Source organism: Orycteropus afer, unplaced genomic scaffold, assembly GCF_000298275.1.
Source record: "Orycteropus afer afer isolate SDZICR_OR568_19922 unplaced genomic scaffold, OryAfe1.0 scaffold00118, whole genome shotgun sequence".
In the NCBI taxonomy this organism is placed as follows: Eukaryota; Metazoa; Chordata; class Mammalia; order Tubulidentata; family Orycteropodidae; genus Orycteropus; species Orycteropus afer.
This window is the reverse complement of record NW_006921705.1, coordinates 8,946,083-8,961,538: the sequence shown is the minus strand read 5'-3', so window position 1 is coordinate 8,961,538 and position 15,456 is coordinate 8,946,083. Positions and strand designations below refer to the sequence as shown.

The following is a 15,456-nucleotide window of genomic DNA, read 5'->3' as shown; positions in this document are numbered from 1 at the left end:
CCACTCCTCGGAAGGAAGGTTGGGCAATCCTACTTCCGTAGTGATACTGCCTTGGAAACCCAAGGAGGGGTCACTATGAGTCGGGGCCAACTCAACGGCAAACAACAACAACAACAAGAAGAACACCTTGATCACTGAGTTCATGTTACTGCCCCCCCATCAAATGTTGTAACTGAGGTGAATACATCACTTAAAGCAATAACTTTTAATATTAAGCTTGGTTTATAGCTGTACTGTCTAACACAGAAGCCACTAGTCACATTTGATTAAGAAGATGAATTTTTAATGTATAATTTTAAAAAACTGATATTCAATCCAGTTATTGGAAAGCTTTTCAGAATGTTAAGAAAAACTTAGGTTTATAAATCTACTTTTTAGTTGTAAATTTTATGAAGTCTGATAGTGGAGTGGTTAAGGGATTCGGTTGCTAACCAAAAGTTTGGCAGTTCAAACTCACCAGCTGCTCCACAATAAAAAATAAGGCAACTGCTTCTGTAAAGATTTACAATCTTGGAAACCATATGGGGCAGTTTTACTCTGTCTTATAGGGTTGCTATGCGTCAGAATCAACTTGGCAGTGGGTTAAATGGAGATCAAGTATTTGCAATGAAAATTTAGCATCTAATTTGAGATGTGTTGTGATGTCTGTCCTATCTTCTCAAAGACAATGGATGAAATCAATGCTTGCTTTACTGGAGGGAATAAAAATAATAAATTATTGTTGCAAAAATGGATTTAGGACCCCAAATTTGGGGTTTTTCTTATGACAATCTGTGGGAGTCAAAATGATGGCTGTCCCAAAGATGACCTATTCTAATTCCTGGTACCTATGAATATATTACCTTACATACAGCAAAAGGACATTTGCAGGTGTGATTAAATTAAGGATTTTGAGCTGGGGAGATTATTTTGGATTATCGAGGTAGGCCCAGTATAATTATAAAGGTCCTTAAAAGAGAGAGGTAAGAGAGTCAGAGGAGAGACAACGTGACAAAGGAAGCAGAGAGACTTAAAGATGCATCTCTGGGGCTTTGAAGATGGAGGAAGGGGCTCTGAGCCAAGGAATGCTGACAGCTTCTAGAAGCTGTGTGAGGGAAGGAAATGGATTCTCCCCTAGAGCCTCCTAAGGGAGCGCAGCCCTGCTGACACCTTGATTTTAGCCCGAGGAAACCCATTTTAGACGTTTGAGCTCCATAACTATAAGGTAACCAATGTGATGTTTTGAGTCAGGAAATTTGTGATGGTTTCTTATAACTACAATAGGAAACTAATACACCCTCTTCAAGAACATAGAAGAATCAAAAACAGTATCATTGCTTTCTTATTTTTTCCTTTTAAAAATATTTATTGTGCATTGCTTTTTAATAAAATGTGATTATTCATAATCATAGGTGATTGCTATGAACAGTCAGATCATTTATCATGCTTTCCATATTTACTTTTGAGCGTTGTGGTTTAGGTGATAGTTTACAAAGCAAATCAGTTCACATTCAACGATGTATACATATTGTTTTGTGACATCGGTTGCAATCTCCTCCATGTGTCAGCATTCTCCCCACGTCTACCTGGGGCTTCCCATTTCCTTATATTTCTTGGTCTAACTAGATCAATATCCACAAATGACTTAATAGTGCTCCAATAAAATGGCATAAAACAAGACAAACTACTTGGGACAATTTGGTAGTGAATTCAATTTCAAACATCTTCATGGCCAAGTCTTACTTTTGATTGTGTACTTTTGTGTGTGTCTTTATGTCTGTCTCTTTCATTAGACTGTAAGCTGCATGAGGATTAGGGGGAAAAATTGGCCTTGTTCATTACATAAATTTTGTTATCTAGCACTGACAACCATTTGTTGAGAAAATGAACTGATTAAATATTTTGGTATATATATGTTCAGTCCTTTATCTGATATGCATGTTTTCAACAAACTGGTTTTTTCTATGTAGCATTCATGCAGAAGTGGTTTCATACATATATACTGTATATACATATTATATGTATACAGTTTCACTGTTTTTCTGAATACAAGTCATATTGCTCAAAAAATGTCATTGCAGTGAATTACATAATATGTTTCTGAATACAGCAAGCAGGAAAGATGATTGCTGCATATTAGCCTACAATTAAATGGAATGTGAAAATGGCTGCTATTTTTGCACTTAGACCATGTCTCTCAGAGTTTTAAGCCAGTAGCCAGCTTTAGGGCCCTCTCATAGTGTTCCAGGGCTTCATTCATTTCTCCTTTCAATTTGTAGATGAACCCTAGGAGGCTCAAACTTTCCACATCTGATGCATTTCTTTGAAATCTTCTTAAAGCCAATTTCCCCAAAGAATTGATAGCTTTATCCCTTACAGCTGATGCCTTTTCTATTTTTATTGCTTTTAAATAATGGATAATTGCATTGACTTCAGATTTCTTTTGAAATTCCTGAAATCGGCCATAGTGAAAATGTAGCTTTTGCATTTTTGATTCTTCTAATGATTTGAGGCTTAGCGCTTTTTCAAAAGTGTCTTCAGCTTTTCTGTAGTCACCTATTTCTATATATATACTTGCCAGGTGTGCATAAGCAACATCAAATGTGGGCTTTTGTTTCACAGCATATTCCAAATGATAGATGGCTGATTTTATTCTGTCATGGGTTTCTCTATCCTGCCTTCTTGGCTGCCTATTTGTAGCTGTCTTCATTTGGATCACTTGTGTCCTGTAGCAAAGCCCTATCTGGTGATGCAGGAAGGCAGAGGTAGGTGTTGCTTTCAAGACCTTCTTTAAGAGGGAGAGAGCTTTATCCAAAGAGCCTTGTCTTCGGTAAAACTTGGCCGCATATCGAAAGACATAGATCTGGGAGGACATGCTGGTCAGTGCTTCTTCAATGTACTTTTCTCCTTCAGTTTCTTGTCCTACATCCTGAAGCTTCAGGGCAAGGAGAACTGTAAGGTATACGTCTTCTGGATTTAGCCTCACAGCCTTCCTTAGGGGTTCCAGAGAAATCCCATTTCTGTCTGTTTCCATGGTAAAGCCATCTAGGCGATAAATGGTAATTGCATATCCAGTGTTGAATTCAGGGTTTTCAGGGTCCACTTCCAGAGCCTTTTCAAAACAGGCCTTGGCCTGCTCATAATTTTGCCCTCCACACTTCAGCAAGGCCCATCCTTTTTCACAGTCCATCTCAGGGCACTCCATCCTGTAGCAGAAAGGACTTCCAAGCTTCTTGCAAGTGTTCTCCACCTTGTCCAGGTAAGTCTGGGCTTCTGTCAATCTTCCCATGTGGTAATATACCCAGGCATAGTTGCCCCAGGTAACCAGACTTCTCAAATCAGATTGGTCAGCATGTTCTTGCTGGATCAATTCTTCAGTTTTTTTCAAGCTCTCCAGGGTTTCCTCATTCTGCCCTTTCAGGTGTTTCATGTAGGCTAGCAGGTTGTGTATTCCCACCTTGTGTTTGATGTCTAGGAACTCAATTTCCTCCAAGATACGGCTTTCTAAATCAGGTATTTCACTGTCTTCAATTAGCAATGCCCACGTAAAATGACATCTCAGCTGTTCCAGCCTCTCCTTGAGCTCATCAGTACTCGTACTGTGAAAACAAAAGCAGATTTTCTTTTGTTAGGTGAGGAACAGCTAAAAGACCTAAGTCAGATAAATGCTTCATATTCTAGTCCTTACAAGGAACACACCTGCTTCAGTATTCATTAGAGTCCCTGTATTACTTAAGATCTGCATAGACTTTGAATGCAGTCTGCTTGACTTCATAGGTGAGTTCCAGTACTTTTAGCTGAGTAACCTCTCTGTGCTTCAGAGACACATCTGTGTAATGAGGTTAGTAATAGTACATGAAGATTTGCATTTGGTGAGGATCAATAAGACTATATTTGTAAAGCACTCAGCATATTATGTGCTAAAGAAGTGTTTACTATTTTATTATTAATATAATTGGGACAGGGACCAGTTAGAAATGCAGAACCTAGGAAATATTATTGACCTCAGGGCCTTAACCTATTGATTATGCAACAAATTAAGACCTTTGATTGGGACCTCTAGACCTATCTTTGCAGCCTCCTATAAATAGATACTAATTTCAAAATAAAAAGTTAAAAAAAGTGACTAAATATTATCTTTTGTAGATGGACTTAATTAGATGGGCTAAATTTAGATGTATTCTTAAAGATGTAATTTTATCACATGTATAGGTCCATGGAACCATCATGTCAATCAAGATGCAGAACTGTGCCATCACCATAAACATCTCCTACTTTATAGTCACAACCATTTCTCCCCTTCCCCTAGTCCCTGGCGACTACTAATTTGTTCATATCCAAAATTTTTGTCATTTTGAGAATATAAATAAGTGGAATCATAGAAGACATTATCTTTTGAGATTATTAATTTTTTTACTCATCATAATACCCTTGAGATCCATCCAAGTTGCTGAGTTTATCAATAGTTCATCCCATTCTATTTCCGAGTACTATTCAGCAGTTTGGGAGCTCTGGTGGGGTAGTGCATTTTACTGCTAACCAGAAGGCTGGTGGTTCAAACCCACCAGCCACTCCTCGGAAGGAAGGTTGGGCAATCTACTTCCATAGTGATATTGCCTTGGAAACCCAAGGAAGGACCTCTGTGAGTCAGTTCTGACTTGACGGCAGTGTGTTGTTGTTATTCAGCAGTTTATGTGTCTGAATCACAGTTTATTTGTTCCCCTACTATAGAACATTTTGGTTGTTTCCAGTTTGGGCCTATTATAAATAAAGCTAATATGAATAATCATGTGCAGGTTTTTGTATGGTCATAAATTTTTACTTCTCTGGGATAGATGCCCAGGAGTGTGATTGGCAGATCATGTGTTAAGTGCAGTGCAAAGGTTTGCACTGGACTGCTAACCTAAAGGTTTGGCTGTTTGAACCTACCCAGTGGCATCATGTAAGAAAGGCCTGGGGAATCTGCTTTCATAAACAGTATGGCCAAGAAAACCCTAAGGAACTTAGTTTTACTCTGGAACACATGGAGTCACCCTATGTTGGAAGTGATTCAATGGCAACAGATTATTTTTTGTTTTTATGATAAGTGTGTATTTATGTTTTAAAGACATTGCCCAAATGTTTTCCCAAATGGCTATACCATTTTACATTCCCACCAGCAGTGTATGGGTGATGCAGTTTTTCTCCATCCTTACCCACCAGGAGAAGATGGGATGCTACTATTTCATTACTGCCAGATGGGAGTGGAAGTTCAGGCCCCCCAGTAGGCTTTGGCTGTTATCATCCTGGCTAAGAGGGGTAGGGGTTCCTCATTACTCCTCCCCATGTGACCTCCACTAATAAGGAGTGATAGGGTGACTTCATTATCACTGGACAGTGATGAAAAAGTCCTCATTCTCCACTAGGCCGGATACCATTTGGGTGGAAGAGGAGGGCATACTTCATTACCATCAGGTGTTGGGGGGTGATATTGGTCTCCACAGACCTGGCAGTGAGGGAGAGCCTCATTCTTATAGGCAGGGATGAAAGTTTTGGCTCCCTACATAGCCTTCTCTGATACCAAACTATGTGGGAAGACAGAGGATTGGGATGGTTCCTTACAAACTGGTAAGGGTGGAAGCCTAGGCTCCCCGCTCAACACCATTGCTGGTGGTATTCAGGATGAGGCCACAGTTTTGTTTCTGTGGTGCATAGCTGGAGTACAGTGGTTATTATGAGAAGGTTTTCTATTTTGATAGGCTACCCTGCCCCTTTTCTGCTCCTTTGACTAGAAAGAGCAGACTTTTGGGGGACTTTTCTGTCTGTGTCTGATGGTGTTTCCAGTTGCTTGTCCAGCACTCAGTCTAGGATATATGAGGCAAAGAGAAAGCCTATGTCATCCCATATGTCCCAAGCTTCCTAGCTGGTTTGCATTCTCTCCTCCACCATTCAGATACTCTTATGTTTGTTCTTTGTTTAGTGTACAGGAGTTGTAGCTGCACTTGTTGGGAGGAATCGGGAAAAATATGTCTACTGCATTGTTCTGGATGTGGAAGTCCTTTACCAAGTATTGATATGATTTATCCTGTTCCTATCACTAAAATGATGTCAAGAGAAATGAGAATGACAAGTCTGCTTGATGATGTGTTTGTGTGTGTGATTTAGTGTGGGGGCAAATGTACTGTTTCTTCTTTCCCTATGTTCCCAACATGGTTTGCAGGTGAGGCAATTCCTTTTATTATCTGGTGGAAGAACACTTGTTATTTCTCACTCCTGACACTGACTTCCAGAATGCAGAGTCAGGCTTAATTTGGGTTTCAAATGATAGAATTGGACTGGGGAATGTGGCGATGCATTTGGTCTGCCAACTCGTCTTGAATTACCCAGCTAGTCGTTGGGGGAGACATTGAAGAATAGTGAATTTCTTTCAGGGAAGAGATATCCTGTCCCAAAAGCTTTGGCTTTGGGGGAAGGAACCCAAAAAAGAAGATGGCACTCTGCATGTCCAAGAGAGCCAGAGAGGTTACCTTTTTAGTGAATAAAAATGTGGCCCATGGATGGCAGTAACTACTACCATCTCAAATACATTAGTCATTCCTGTGGGAAAGAAGGAGTAAGGGGGTGGAAGACAATCCAAAATAAATTTCTTAAATCAAAACAAAACAACAAAAATATTAGAAGATGATCTGGGAGACAATATGATCATGTAAAATTTTTAAAACTTATCTATGGCAAAGGTGCTATAACAAGTTAAACAGAAAAATCAACAGTAGGAAATGTTTTTAATAGATAATGAGAGTTCTTATTCTGTAAGATGGGAACTCTGGTAGCATAGTGGCTAAGGCACTTGACTGCTCACCAGAAGGCTGGCGGTTCAAACCCACCAGCCACTCCTCGGAAGGAAGGTTGGGCAATCCTACTTCCGTAGTGATACTGCTCGGAAACCCAAGGAGGGGTCGCTATGAGTCGGGGCCGACTCAACGGCAAACAACAACAACAACAACATCAACGGCAAACAACAACAACAACAACATTCTGTAAGATATGAAGTGTTTTTGAAAGTTGGCAATAAAAACTCAACAGACCAATGGAGATTTATATGAATAGATGATTAATAGAAGAGGAAATATAAATAGCTGATAAAACCACAACAAAAAACTTGTTACTGTTGAGTCTATTATAGTGACCCTATAGAACACAGTGGAACTGCCTCATAGGATTTCCAAGGTTGTAATATTTATGGAAGCAGACTGCCACATCTTTCTCCCACAGAATAGCTGATAGGTTCGAACAGCTGACCTTCTGATTAGCAACTGAGAGCTTAGCCACTGCCCACCAAGGCTCCTTCTAAATAGCCAGTACCCACCAACCCACTACCATTGAGTTGATTCCAACTCATAGTGGCTCTCACTGGGTTTCTGAGGCAGTAAATCTTTGCAAAGTAGATTGTTCCTTCCATGGAGTGGCTGGTGGGTTTGACCCACCAGCCCTCTGGTTAGCAGTCAAGTGCCTTAGGTATTGAGCCACCAGAGCTTCTTAAATAGCCAATAGATGTCAAAAATACTGTGGCAGTTAAATTTGTGTTTCAACTTAGCTAGGCCTGGTTGAGTGGCTGGGCAGCTGGATGTAATATTCCCCATGCTGAGACTGGTAATCAACTCCATGCTGCGATCTACTGTGAACAGCTGAATAGGATGTGATCTGCTTCCTGTACATAAGGAAAAGCCTTAGGGAATGGTCTCTAGCTTATGGCATGCTTGAACCCTGTGTGTAGCCGTGTCATTTTTCAGCAGCCTGCCATGTTCTGCCAACCCTGGGACTTTGAATGGGCGTGAATTAATGTCCTGCAGTGTGGTTTGATAACACCGGGACTGTGCCTTATTACTTGTCAACCTTGGGCTTGTCAGCTTCAGCAGCCAGCAGCTGTCTGAAGAAAAGCTTCTAGCTCCAGTGGGTCAGGAGTAGGAAGCAGAGCTGAAGCCTAAGGCCGAGGGGCTTTCACCCAGCCCCTAGAGCCTGGCACTTTGAGCTTGGACTTAAAGCCTCCAAACTGTAAGAGAACAAACTCCTGTTTGTTCAAGCCATCCCATTTGTGGTATATTTCTATCAGAGTGGCACTAGGTAACCAAAGCAGATACGAATTGCTGCAATCGTGATTTTTTTTTTTTTTAACCATTTTTCTTATGCTTTACGTGAAAGTTTACAGAGCAAGCTCATTTGTCATTCAGTAATTTATAAACAAATTGTTTCATGACATTGATTGCAATCCCAGTATGTCATTACTCTCTCCCTCTCCACCCCGTTTCCCATTTCCCCAGTTTTCCTGCCTCTTCTTGCCTTCTCATCTGTGCTTTTGGGCAGGTGTTGCCCATTTGGTCTCAGAAACTTGATTGTTCTAAGGAGCACATTTCTTCACAGGTGTTTAGTTCATAGACCTGTCTAATATTTGGCTGAGAGGTGAACTTCTGGAGTGGCTTAGTTAGAGGGGTGTTGCAAAAAATGTGACTTGCTCTAACTTTGCAAGGGGGAGACAGAATCACCATCAGCAGCTCAGGGCTGATAATTATCAGGTGGGGTCCAGATATGCTGTCACCCTCTAACCTTCTTACCAGTTCTGACATCAACCATCCCAGGCACTTTCTACTTCTCTACTAGGTTCAATAGTTTGTTGCAGTGGCCACCCAGAGCTCACAGACCATAGTTAACATTATGGAGTTTATTAGAGAAACAACAGGTTACAATCCAGGTTCAGGAATGATACCATTCTTTGATCAGTCCAGCCTCCCCCCTGCTATGGCCATAGGCATGACTCTCTCTGGCTCATGGCCTGTCAGCCTGGTCTCTGCTCTGTTCAGGCAAGAGTTACAAAGCTCTTTCAGCTCTGCCAATAGGTGCACTCCAATCTGCCAGAAAGCCTCCTGCCTAAAGGCACTCAGCTTCTCACCCCATGGCCAGCAAGCCCACCACTCTGTCTCATGCCCGTCTCTCAGTTCTGCTGCTGCTGCCGCCGCCGCCATCTCTCTGCCATTGTCTCAGCACAGGGGTCTTGGTCTCGTGTCCAAAGATGCCCTCCGATCTAGGCTCTTTGTCTTGATGGTATGAAATCCTTTCTTCTGCCTCTATGAGGGCTCATTTTAAGCCTAGTAAGATAACAAAACTGGCCATTCCTTACATTAGGGTTCCATATACCTCATTTGCACAGTCCAGCCCCTACTAGGAAGGAGCTCTGTCTTAGGCATAGTGCCTAAGGTACCATGGACTTTATTTACACTACTAACAAGCCACTTCTCAGAAGGAAGGTTGGGCAATCTATTTCCATAGTGATACCACCTCAGAAACGCAAGGAGCAGGCGCCATGAGTCAGGTCTGACTCCACAGCACATAGCAACAACAAGCTATCCAATCCCTGTGGTGCTCTACAAACACTTTACACTTGCATATTCCACCAAGTCATTTGGAGGGAGTCAAAAAGTCCATGGCTAGAACAGCTGTACTAAGTAATTCACTATACAACAGGTATCTAAGGGCCATAGTATCAGGGGTTCCTCCAGTCTCTGTCACACCAGTAAATGTTTTTTTTTTTTTTTTTTTTTTTCTGTGAATTTGAATTTTGTTCTACATTTTTCTTATGGCCTTTTTAAAGATCAATCTGCTGATAGTCATTAAAATAAAAAATACGCATTTTCGTGGAGAAAGTAATTCCATCCCTAGGAATCTTATCTTCCAGATAGAACCACCAGTACAGAAGTATTTATGTCCAAGAATATTCTTGCAGTGTAGCTAATTGCCTCCATAAACAACTGCCTCCTTTGCCATGAGAAGACTGTATGGTGCCTGGTTACCATTACTGAACTTTTTGATGAAAGATTCCAAAGAAGAATCCTAATCAAAAGGGGAGAACTGCAAAACCGAATTTCAGATTCTTAAGGACTCTAGACTTTCTGCTGAATCAACCCTTGGAACTAATTGCCCTAAGATAATCTTTAAACCTTAAACCAGAACTATCCCCTGAAGTCTTAAAACTGAACAATAGTTTTGCTTAACTAATAAAAAAAAAAAAGGTCTGCCTTGAGCATTATGCCCTCTTAGGAATTATATGGATCAAATTGACAACAGCAACTCAAAAAGATTAGATAAGAACCTTAGGGTGCAGTGAGTTTATGTTAAAGGGGGAGGAACAACTTAGTAAAGGAGGGTGAGAACAGTTGCACAACTCAAAGAATGTCATCAGTGTCACTAAATGGTACATGAAGCAACTGTGGAGTTGGTGTATATTTTGCGGTGTATATTCTAAACAACAACAAAATTGAAAGAAAAAAAAAAAAAAAGCAGAGATAGGGGAAGAGAGATGCCAAGCTACATAAAGATTGCCCAGGAGCAGAAGCTCAAAGAGAAAAGGACCTTCTAGAGCTGACGGAGAGAGAAAACCTTCCCCAAGAGCCAGCACCCTGAATTCGGACTTCTAGCCTTCTAAACTGTGAGAAAATTTTTTGTTTGTTAAAGTGAAAAAAAACCCAACCATATTCATTGCAGCATTTTATATATTGCCAACAAATAGGAAAATATCACTTGGGAACAGTTAGATAAATTATGGTACATCCATAATGATCTTTGACTACCCACTTCATTTGGTTATGGACCAAAGAGAGGAGGGGAATTCATCATATGCCTGAAATTGTTCATTTTCTAGGACTTTTGCCTCCTTCAGAATTTTTCCCACTGGAACACTGGGGAAATTTGCCTAAGGCACTTGACTGCTAACCAGAAGGCTGGTAGTTCAAACCCACCAGCCTCTTCTTGGAAGGAAGGTTGGGCAATCTACTTTCATAGTGATACCGCCTTGGAAACCCAAGGAAGGGTTGCTATGAGTCAGATCTGATGGCAGTGGGTTTGGTGGTTGGTACTAATCAGTAGATTTTGATCTGTTGATATTACTTAAAATAAAGGTTCTATTTGGACAATCTAGAAATTCCCATGTTAGACCCTTCAGGTAAGGAAGTTGTTGATGTTCCCAAGCACTGAACTCCTGCCAACTCCCCTAAACAGGAAAATATCAAGGCTTGAAGACAGCTTGGCTTCTCCAGAGGAAGAGCTGTGTGCAGGTGCCACTGATCCAGTCAGACTGAGGCAGGAAAGAGACATAGTCCAGCAGTACAGATAGACAAAAAGCCTACAGAAGAAAGCCTTGTTCTCTAGCCTAGAGCTCCTTCCACCACATCCCCACAATATTCTCTCGCAAGACTTTTGGGAGACCCCAGAACTGAGGCTTACAGAGTCCAGTGGGTCCTACTTTTTCAACATGGTGAGGAACCAGCATAAAGCAATGCTCTACCAAGACCAGCTAGCTGTCCACTCCCTCCCTAGGTCAGATAGAAATGAGTTTGGTGGAAAAGATTTCGGAGGTTGGGATAATTTTCTCACTGTCTGCCAAACTCTTCTTATTTTTCTCCCCTTCTTTGGGCTATATCATGAGGTAGGTATCTTTAGGGTGATGCTAACAGAAATGAAAATCCCTGTTTAAAACACACACACACACACACACACAATCCATCTGAAAGCAAATGCTGAAATACAAGTTAGGAAACAACCTCAGTGAGACCAACTCTGTTATACTGAGATAGTACTAACATTAAAACAAAACAAAAACCCCAAACAACAACAACGTCTAGGCATAATGAAAAGAAGAGCTGAAAAGTCCTTACCTCATGGTTGCTGTGAATTGGCAGCGTTCTGCAGTGCTGAGCTTCCTGGACTCCCCAGAGATGTAGTCTGTGTTGTGGATTGGCAGGCACATCTAGCTCCAATAGAGGGATATATAAAGGAGGTAAACAGCAGTTATGACATAATGTGAGGGTGTGTTGTTGCACACATAAGAGGGAAACCGAAAGTAGAAAGTGAAACTAAAATAAAAAATGAAACTTGAACAGTGATGCCTCTTTTGTGTTCTGCTTGGGGTAAGCGCTAAGCTTTTCAAAACTGATTGAGAGGATGCCGGTGAAAAACAGTTTCACGGATGTGCTCATTCCTCTGGGGGGGGGGGTCTTCCTGCCCTTGCAGAGACTTGGGAGCCAGGAGACCAGTGAAAATTGGCTGTGTAAAGGAGATTAAGTCATGACTACTATCCGAGCCTGTGTTTCTTCATCTGGAAACAGGGAGTTGTTCTTTCATGGTATAAAATTCTGTAAATCTCTAAGTTGGAGTCTTAACCCAAATTTGCTCCTGTTCTCTGAGGGGTCATGTCTCACTAATTATTCTGTGCTTTTGGATCCTTGCCTAGAGAATGTTGTTGTTGTTGTTGTTATGTGCCATCGAGTTGGCCCAACTCATAGCAACCCCTCCTTGGGTTTCCGAGGCAGTATCACTACGGAAGTAGATTGCCCTATCTTCCTTCCGAGGAGTGGATGGTGGGTTTGAACCGCCAGCCTCCTGGTTAGCAGTCAAGTGCCTTAGGCACTACGCTACCAGAGCTCCTAGGCACTGACAATAAGAGGCGTGTAACCTTTAAGAAGAAAGGTTCTTAAAAAGGTTCTTATTCATTGGAGTGGAGAAAATGTATGTGCTAACATGTTGTGTCTTTCAAACAAAACATATTGTTCTATTGTTAGCCATGTTTTTCCACAGAAACATGAGCAAGTCAGAAGATTCTATTCCAATAAAAACTGTTGAATTAATAATACAGGTTTATCCATGTGTTCAGATACATGTTGAGGCTAAAACTGGAAGCAAAATCTGAAATAAACAAATTAGAAAAATCTCCAGTTTTTAGAGAGAGCAAGGTGACTTTGGAATTTTCATGGAAAGAAAGAAGTGAGTTCGTAATTTTCCGACACATGCAGAGAAGCCGACAAGTGGGTTATCTCTCTGTTGCTGTGAGTTTGGCAGTGGTCTGGTTCTGTGGGGCTCTGGCTCATGCTGATAAGGTTGAGAATCTTGCCCAGTGTGTCCTTGGCATAAACAACCCACAAGCGGCACAGGGTAGAGCACTATTGAGAGGGAACAGCCAATAGTGTATGTGTGTGTGTGTGTTTACAAATAGGAAGAAAATGGGATCTGAAGGGAAAAAAACTTTCAGAAAATGAAACTTTAGCACTAGGCCATGACTCCGTTTCCAGGAATCTTGCAGTAACTGACCAGCTGTGATGAGCCACTTCACCTCTGGGAGTCACCGTTTCCACGATAGATAAACAAGAGAATTACAAGAGATGAGTGGATCTCAACCCTCATTGCACATTAAATCAACTACCAAACCAAAAACCAGACTCACTGCAATCGAGTCGATTCCAACTCAGAGTGACCCCCAATGGGTTTCCAAGGCTATAAATCTTTACAGAAGTAGACTGCCTCATCATTCTTCTCAGGAGCAGTTGGTAGATTCAAACCATTGAGCTTATGGTTAACAGCCAAATGCCTTAAGCACTGCGCCAGCAGAGCTGCTTTAAATCAACTAAAACCCATTGCCATCCAGTCGATTCTGCCTCATAGCAACCCCCATTGGGTTTCCAAGGTGGTAAATTTATACAGAAGTAGATTGCCTCTTCTTCCTTCCGTAGAGCATCTGGTGGGTTTAGAACTGGCAACCTTCTGGTTAGCAGTCAAATGCTTTAGGCACTGCACCACGAGAGCTCCTTTTAAATCAACTAGGAAGGTGTTTTTTTTTTTTTTTTAAAAAACACTAACTAGCTTCACCCCAGGTCAATTAAATGCATCTTTGGGAATGAGTCCCAGCTTCAGTATTTAAAAAAAAATTAAAAAACCCAACCCTCGGGTGATTTTAATATACACCTGGGCTGAACTGACCTAGTTGATACCTGGTAGCTATAGTGTGTCTGGAACTCTCCAAATCAGTGATGTGGGACTTAACCCCAGGGCACACTACCTTTTTGTGAGGCACTAATTATCTTCATTTTGCTGTTCCTTGTCTTTCCACCTACACAATGGAAATGAACTCCTTAGTTTCACTAATCCACAGAGTGACATGGAAAGTGAGTAGAGTTCCATATGTTTTGACTACTTTATAAAAAGTATGCTCTTATCTTTTGAGATTATTTCTAAACTCCTTCCGATCATGTTTAAGGAGAAGGAATTCAGACAACAAAAGTCTGTTGTTGTGAGTGGTCCATTGATTTTTGCATCTTCTCCTGGATCTCCAAGGATCTACTCAATTTATGGTGATTCATAATTTGGCTTACTGCAACATAAATCAGTACTAAACTTTAGTTTTAAAATTTCAAATTTATGTAAATGTAGAAAATAAGAGTTTTCTTTACATTTCAAATACTTGTAGACACACAGGAAGCTACAAAAATAATAAAGTCCGTAAAAGGGTGTACCCTTCACCCAACTTCCCCCAATGTTGAAATCTTATCTAACTGTAATAGAACATTAAAACCAGAAAGTTGACATTGGTATGTATTTTAAAGATAAAATATATCATGAATTCATCTTATAAATTCAGGTCTACAGGTTTTTACTTAACCTCTTTGACCTGACAAACTGTTTTAATTCTCTGTGAATCCAGAGTTCTGGGTTCATGGATGTGCGGTGACCAACTCAGGCCATCTGCTCTTAGGTAACCTTTTGAATCTTGAGCCTTTAAAAACCAAACCAAACTCACTGCCATCCAGTAGATTCCAACTCAGAGTGACCCCAATTGTGTTTCCAAGGTGCAGAATCTTTACGGAAGTAGGTTGACCCATCTTTTTTCCATGGAGCTACTGGTAGGTTTGAGTCACCAATCAATAGCATAGTAAGCAGCTTAGCAGAGATCATTTTGCCTTAGACAGTGGGCTCTTTTAGAGAATTATCTATGCACAGCCAGTTTTCAGGAGCAGGAAACCCAAGATCTGACTGGAAAAGGTATTGCAGTCCTTGGTGACTCTATTTCTCCAGCTGACCAACCCTGGAACCCATACTTGTTCTGATGCTATCTCCTGAGAAATGTGTTAATGACACATATAACCCATTTTCACTGTCACCTCTTCAGAACACCAGTTGGCGCTGCCTGATTCAAATCATACATACTTACAGTAAATATTTTCTGTTACACTGATTTTTGGTGTTGTTCTGCACATTTAGTTTTTATTAACAGATCTCACATCTCTATCTCTTTTCTCCCAAATTGAACATTTCTCAGTGATACCAACATAGTTAGTCATGTAATCTATTCCATAACACACAAATAACAGTCTCAGAATAACAAAATCAACAACAACAACAAAAAAAAAACACCTACAAAATAGTTACTGCCCCCTGGAGAAGGACATCTTGCTTGGTAAAGTGGAAGATCATTAAAAAAGAGGAAGACCCTCAACAAGATGGATTGATGCAAAGATTGCAACAATGGATTCTGATAGCAATGATTGTGAACATGGCACAGGACCAGGCAGTGTTTCATTCCTTTGTACATGGGGTAGCTATGAATCAGAACCAACTCGCTGGCACCTGACATCAGTAAAAGTTTTAGGTTGTTTTTTTCCTCCTGTTTTTTTTTTTTTTTTT

General features: G+C 40.8%; 1 protein-coding gene across 1 annotated transcript; it reads right to left on the bottom strand.

Moving 5' to 3' along the window:
- Positions 1 to 2,176: 2,176 nt before the first annotated feature.
- LOC103199728 (interferon-induced protein with tetratricopeptide repeats 1-like) lies at positions 2,177 to 11,752 on the bottom strand. Its single transcript, XM_007944057.1, has 2 exons — positions 11,661 to 11,752; positions 2,177 to 3,578 (listed from the first exon to the last, which is right to left on the bottom strand). The coding sequence occupies exons 1-2, from the start codon at positions 11,750 to 11,752 to the stop codon at positions 2,177 to 2,179; spliced, it is 1,494 nt and encodes a 497-aa protein (XP_007942248.1).
- Positions 11,753 to 15,456: the final 3,704 nt, after the last annotated feature.